General features: G+C 38.2%; 1 protein-coding gene across 1 annotated transcript in view; it reads left to right on the forward strand.

The window, feature by feature from the left end:
* The window catches only part of mdkb (midkine b), an 11,480-nt gene extending 6,719 nt beyond the window's left edge, over positions 1-4,761 (forward strand). The window contains exons 3-5 of the mRNA XM_083763017.1: positions 152-319; positions 1,740-1,898; positions 3,712-4,761. Coding sequence (XP_083619143.1) covers positions 152-319; positions 1,740-1,898; positions 3,712-3,734 — 350 coding nt within the window. The 3' untranslated portion in view covers positions 3,735-4,761. The remainder of the gene's footprint in view (positions 1-151; positions 320-1,739; positions 1,899-3,711) is intronic.
* The last annotated feature ends 2,050 nt before the right edge of the window (positions 4,762-6,811 follow it).

Genomic DNA, 6,811 nt, shown 5'->3' on the forward strand with positions numbered 1-6,811 from the left:
TTTTGAAGATTTTGAAAACTTTTTTGAATATATCATTTGAAACATTTTGAAGATTTTTTAAATATCTCTGCCTAACATGCCCAAAATAGGTATGTTAGGGTTAATGTGGTTAAATGTCTGAGCTTTGTGTGCTGTCTGTCTGTCTGTGCAGGACATAACAAACATGACAAGGCAGGCCTGGAGTGCTCCACTGACACAGAGTACGGGAAATGTCTCCCTGAGTCTGGGGACTGTGGGCCGGGCTTGAGGGAAGCCACCTGCGAGGACCGCACCGAAAAGATCCACTGTTCCATTCCCTGCAACTGGAAGAAAGACATCTGTAAGATAAAGATTTATATCTTTTCTTAATCCAAGATTCTCTCACCATCATTTATAATGTTTTATAAATAATCACAAGTGGCCTCGGACGGCTGGTGTATTGCCGTCTGCGCACCAAGGCTGCTAATGCCGCCTGACAGTGTGTCGCGGGTTCGACTCCCGATCCCGACGACCTTTGCTGCATGTCACTCCCCATCTCTCTCTCCCCCCCATTTCCTGTCGGACTACAATCTCTATCAATAAAGGCAGAAAAAGCCAGAAAAATATTCAGTTTATATAAACCATTAAAATGTATCCTAAAACGGCAGCCAATGCAGTGATTTTAAAATTGGTGTAATGTGAGCTCTCCTGCTGGTACTGGCCAGTGAAGTGCTCGAGCAGCTGAATTTTAACTGTAACTGACCTATAGTTTGTTTTTTTGTTAGACCAGACATAAGAGCATTACAGTAATCCAGCCTGCATGTCATAAAAGCATGCATTAGTCTTTTAGTGTTGGCTTTAGAAAGAAACAGCCTTATTTGATTAATATTCTTAAGGTGATAAAATGCAGTGATATGCACCATAGTCTACTGTGTGAATGGATGATGTGTCTAATGTATAGTCGACTGTCTGATTGGATGTTGTCAATGTGTCTAATGTGAAATTAGACACATATTAGATATATCAGTCTTGTATGCCATTGTTCATTTTTAGTACAATTATGTAGTACAACTGTGTAGTTTGCTTCAACTACATCTCGGTTTCAGATGCCAAAAATAGTCTTTATATGAAATACATAATTAAATAAATAAAAAGTGTTTCTGATTCAGAATTTTTAGGATTGAGGATTATTATTGTGTGATTGCTAAGGCAAGCACATTAATGTTATTATATCATTATTATTATACTATTATTACGTATTATTTTATATTATATTATATTTGATATGTTCCTTTAAAAGCACAGTGAAGAACGACGTGAAAGAGATTGCATCAGAGAGAGACATAGTTCCTGAAAACTCACACTACACCACTTAGTCTGTGTTGTATACAGTTGTTAACATGTATTATGTATAATTGTGCATTGTTATGCATTGTGCACGCTTTAATGATTATACAAACCAACCAACAGCACCAAACATGACGTGTAGACTGTAGACAGTATACACACCACTTAAAACCCATTTTGGGTGGGAACCCCTTTTGGTGTTAGCATTACGCTATGCTTTAGCTATTGAAAAATAGCAGATCTACAAGCTCATAGCGCGCCACCGAGTGGCGCGCTACGAGCTTGTAGGTCTGCTATTTTTGAAAAATCGAAGAACCACTGACATAGAAACATAGCTTTTTCAGAGAACTGTCAGGATGTAGAAGACATTTTTAGAATCTGATCTCAGGTCAGAATGGGATAACAATTGCACGTGTTGTTGTTTTTTTCATCAGCTGACTGCAAGTATAAATTTGGTGAATGGGGACCGTGCGACCCAGAGACACTCACTAAGAGTCGATCTGGGACCTTCAAGAAGGCGTTCTTCAATGCAAAGTGTCAGAACACAGTCAAGGTCTCCAAACCCTGCACTACGAAACCCAAGAAGACAAGGGGTAAGATCAGACATGACAGACATGACACACAGGGCTGTATTTTGCGTGTCTTAAGTACCAGGTCTTATTACTTAACTTAAGACCTGGAGGTGTGATCAATGCCATTTGGCTATTATGAGTGGCCAAAGAGCATTGACTTTTTTCAGTCCTGGAAAATGTTTGGAATTTATCAAGGGTCCTGAAAAAACAGTTGTTTTTGGCTATAGGTTTTGTTAATAAAAATGTTTTTCAAAACATATATAACATTACACGAAATAAAAGGGCAGTGGGATTGTAGCCTAATGTGTACCAGTACGTGACAAAAAATAACATATCTACAAGCTCACAATGAGCTGCAGCGTGATCCTATAACCTAGGATAGATTGTGTAGCAAAACATTTGCAAAACATTTGCCACAATTTTGAATAGAACCAGGATAATAGCATTTGGTTTGGACAAAATGTGTAGGAGTATATATGACTATAGAGATAGTGTATAGTACCAATTTGGATCAAATCTGTGCGACTAATATAAAGTAATGTGTTTTGCAAAAAGTGGCATTTCTTCCTCTGCCTAGTGGGAATGTGCATGCGTAATTGCACGGAAATCACACGCTGTGTTAAGATTCAAGGCATTTTGTTCAAAACAGACCAATCCTGCAAACTTTGGAAGGCAATGACTATGGAGAGATAGTGTATACCGAATTGTGTGATGTATGGATAAAATGTGTACGCGTAATGTACAGAAATGTGTTTTGACGAAATCAGCCTCATGGTGACGCTATAATCTTCCATTGTGGAAAATTTGGGGCAGAGGTTCGTTGTTGGCATCCAGGGAGTGTGTGTGGTGTGTGCACAGATTAGCTGTACACACACAAAAACACACACAAAGACAGTTAAGACACACACGGATGGAGGGCATACAGTAACATACTCTCTCCCCATGCCTTCGGTCTGGTGGAGACAATTATAGCATTCTATATTCTATGCTTTATTGTTGCTACACTGCCTGTCTTTGGGCATTGCACATAGGAGTAAGAGACTCGTTATTGTGCTGAATGATTGTTAGGCCTGGAAATTGGATTAAATATTCTAGAAAGGTTTTGGAAATGCAATTGGTAAAAATATGTGGTAACCCTGGACACATCTTAAAATATTCAGGATCATGTTATTTACCAAGCTACAAGGTGTGCTCTAAATCAGAGGTTCCCAACCTCTGGTGGAGCCCAAAAAAGGAGAAAAAAGACAAAAGTGAAATGAAAAATGTATATTACTATAGTTCTTCTGACCAAGAAATTGATTGAAATAGGCTATCCAGCCGTGCTGAAATGGGTATGACGGCACACCTAGGTTTTCCCTCAAATGCTTGAGGGAAAACCCACTTTGTGCTTGGGTTGTCTTAATCATTAAACCTTTGGGGTGCACGATTAAACACAGTCAAGAATCCATGAATAGCTCTGAGTCTACACTATACTTTAACTTGGAGCCAAGCACAGACTGAAGCTTTATCTGATCAATGTGTCACATCATGTAAACTAAGACAGTGAACACATCAGTATCTATTTAAAGTTATGGCTGTGAATATAGGCAAGAACACATTCCTGTTTGAGAAGTTGAGAACTGATTTTACAAAAAACAAAAAAAAACACTACACATCACTATGGGCATGTAATTATACTTCAAAACATTGCCAACATTTTCAAACAATTTCTACAGCAGATCTACAACGTCACAAACCGAAGCGATGCAATGTGTTTTGCATATTGAATGAATATTTTCAAGTATTTTGAATAGGCTTTCTAACAATAACCCTTGAAACGACTGTCTTTGTCCAGTTCCACAAGAAAAGACACAGTAAAGGAGGAGGGAGATGCCAGAAGAGGACAGGTTTCTCCTCTTCCCCTCAGCACAACAATTGCCTTCCCCCAGAAACAACAAAATCATAATTTTTTGTTCTTGCCTTTTTTTTGGCCCTTTGTATTTTTCATCTTTTCGGTTCTGATTTTTCCTTTTCTTTTTTGAGTTACTGTAATTCTGTGAAGTTGTTTTTTTTTCAACTAGATAATGATGGTTAACTCTGTGCTACATATCAATAGTTTAAAAAAAAATCTTTTAAAACTAGTTTATCTTTAGCTATATATTTGTTTATTGTAGCTGCTCTTGTCTGTAGATCCTCTGTGCACCAGGGTCCAGTTGCATAAACTTTGTTTTACCTTAAATTAACCAATTAGAACAAACTACAGGATCAGCTAAAGGATCATGCAACTTTTAAATACTACATTTCTTTCATTTTAAATTTTTAATACATGTCAGGACCTAGTTTTCATTTTTAAATCTAAATTGTTGCACCAATGAAAGAAATTGACATCCGTTGCACAATAAGCAATTTATCTGGTAGCTGCCAGCTTTATTAGGTTATTTTGCTTAAATTACGATCATGAAGAGTAGGCTAGTATTGTTTTTTTTAGTTTTTTCCACATTTCAATCTATGTCTGACTAAAGTGACCAAAACTTGAACTGGAATATGATGGTGTTGCTCGTCGAAAGTAACGTATTGTCAAATTAATGCGATGCATAGGGTCTTGTTTGTTTAGGTGAACGGTGAAGAAGTAAGATTAATTTACTTCATGTGTAGTACGTCGTACTACAGAGTATATATTAGGCTTTATAAATTATACTTTTTTATGCAACTGGCCCCAGCATGTCTCTACGCCCCAGCATCGCTCTGTCCTACTCTTACAATCAGATTTTGAAATATGCATACAGTGCATGGGACTTCAGTAGATGGGTCTGTAATAGTGAAATCATTAATTAAATCTATTTTTGAACTATATAGATTTTGTCATTGCAAAATGAGGCTTGTATAATGGAGTAAAATAAATGTACTGGTATAAAATAAATACTGTTTGTCTGTCTGTCTCTCCTACACCGTCTCCTGCTTTCCTACTGACTGTCTCCCACACTGCGTCTCTCTTTCCTACCATCACTCTCCTACACTCTCTTCCTCTTAGTTTCCTTACAGGTCATCTCCCCTAGACTGTCTCCCTATCAGCTTTCCAGCGATCTGTCTCATACACTTTCTCCCTCTCAGCTTTCCGATCATCTCTCTCCTTTACACTGTCTCCCTCTTATCTTTCATAGGCTTACTGTGTGTCTACTCTACACAGTCTTGTCTGGTTGTCTGGTAAGATTATTTTTCTACCACCAGGTTTATTGTTTGATCTTTGCAGTTCTGCCCCACCAAAACAAACATTGGCGTCATCCGCCCCAGGATTTATTTACACGAGTGAATTCGAATAGGCTAATAAGCATGGGACTAGAGATGAAGCTTGAAATACTTTTCTCAGTTTCAAAGTAGTGCTCTTATAAGACAAACTAGGCTGGGATATCTTCTTTGCTTCAATGATCTTAACCTGAGATGATTTTTTTTTCCTTGAAAGGTGTTTATAAATAAAACAAATATATTATTACAATTTACAGTTAGAATGTATGCATTTAGCAGATGCTTTTTATTCCAGACCAATTAAAGAGGGGCAAGATCGGACTACGTTAAACAGAATCAACTCTCAGCTCTACTCAACCAACAACGGTGTAAGTAAGTAGTCAAGTGCAGAGAGTCAACCCACAGAGCCTAGTCCTTCCATGCGCCAGAATGGTACCTCCCAGTCCCGGCAGAGTAGTTCAGGAGGAACGGATTGTGTGGCCCTGGTTTTTCCCTAATGGGACTTATCGAGGGTAGCTACTGGGACGTAAGTCGGGACTTGATCACCCCGGCTGGGTCACCTGAGTGAGGGGTATGATGTTGGGAGACCCGAAACCCCGATGACCTTGGGGATACATCACTGAGGATACGTCCCAGGTGCATCCATTTATGTATACATTTTGTCATAGGTCCCCATGTTTGCGCCCTGGCCCCGATCTGTGTGTCGAATTAAGTGTTCCCGAGCAAGACACTGCCCTGCCCAGTGCATCCTAATGATGGGTAAATGCAGAGGACTGACAAATGAATTACATTTTAATTACATTTTGGAGGCGTCATGTTATCAGCTTGTTGATAGAGCCAAAGAGGTTTTCTGAGTGATACCGTGTTGACGGCATATTTCTTGGCTTGGTGACATTTGTTTTTATTATTAGGACATTCTTCATAAAACAGAGATAATGGCATGTTCTGTGTCAAACTGACATGCATAAGACTCTTGAAAAGGTTTGATAGGCCATGCCTTGTCAGCAAATCATATACTGTAGGATGTCATTAAGTGATCCATAAACTATTGATTAGATTCCAGATCTATCAGTTGTGTATTTTAAGACATTTAACAAATGGTTAACAGTAATACTTAATCTGCTAAGTTAAAGCTAAATTTATATTAACATTTTTGGAGGACCCTGGACCCCACTCTGAGAACCTTTAGACCAGATACACCTGTTGAGGATCAGAATCTGCTTATGTAGAATTGGCCTCAGCTGCTATGCTCTGTGCATTGGCCAGTACACTGCTTCAGCTTTAGTTCAATTTGATTCTCTGTAGGATTTGCATACAAACCAGCCATAACATCTACATAACTAATGAAATAAAGACTGTTGAAGTATGATTTCAGGATACTTTTACACCTGGTAAGTGTTTAGCTGCTTTCTACTGCCATATCAGCACTTTAAAGCTACCCGGTATGTTTTATTATCAACCTTGACACTGAAGTTACGGTTGAATTTATATTGTGCTATGTCTCTCTGCTTACACTGCTGTGTTGTCAGAGATGGGCAGTATTTGAAATACATGTATTTGAAATACGTATTTGAAATACTTTTTTGTATTTTGTAATTTGTATTTCGCTGGGATGGAAGAAATGAGATGTATTTTGTATTTAGATAAATTTTTTGACCCAGTATTTGTATTTTGTATCAAAATACATTTTCAATGTATTTTGCCCATCAGAG

This window comes from Protomyctophum parallelum, assembly GCF_964188405.1.
Source record: "Protomyctophum parallelum genome assembly, chromosome: 4".
NCBI classification, from domain to species: Eukaryota; Metazoa; Chordata; class Actinopteri; order Myctophiformes; family Myctophidae; genus Protomyctophum; species Protomyctophum parallelum.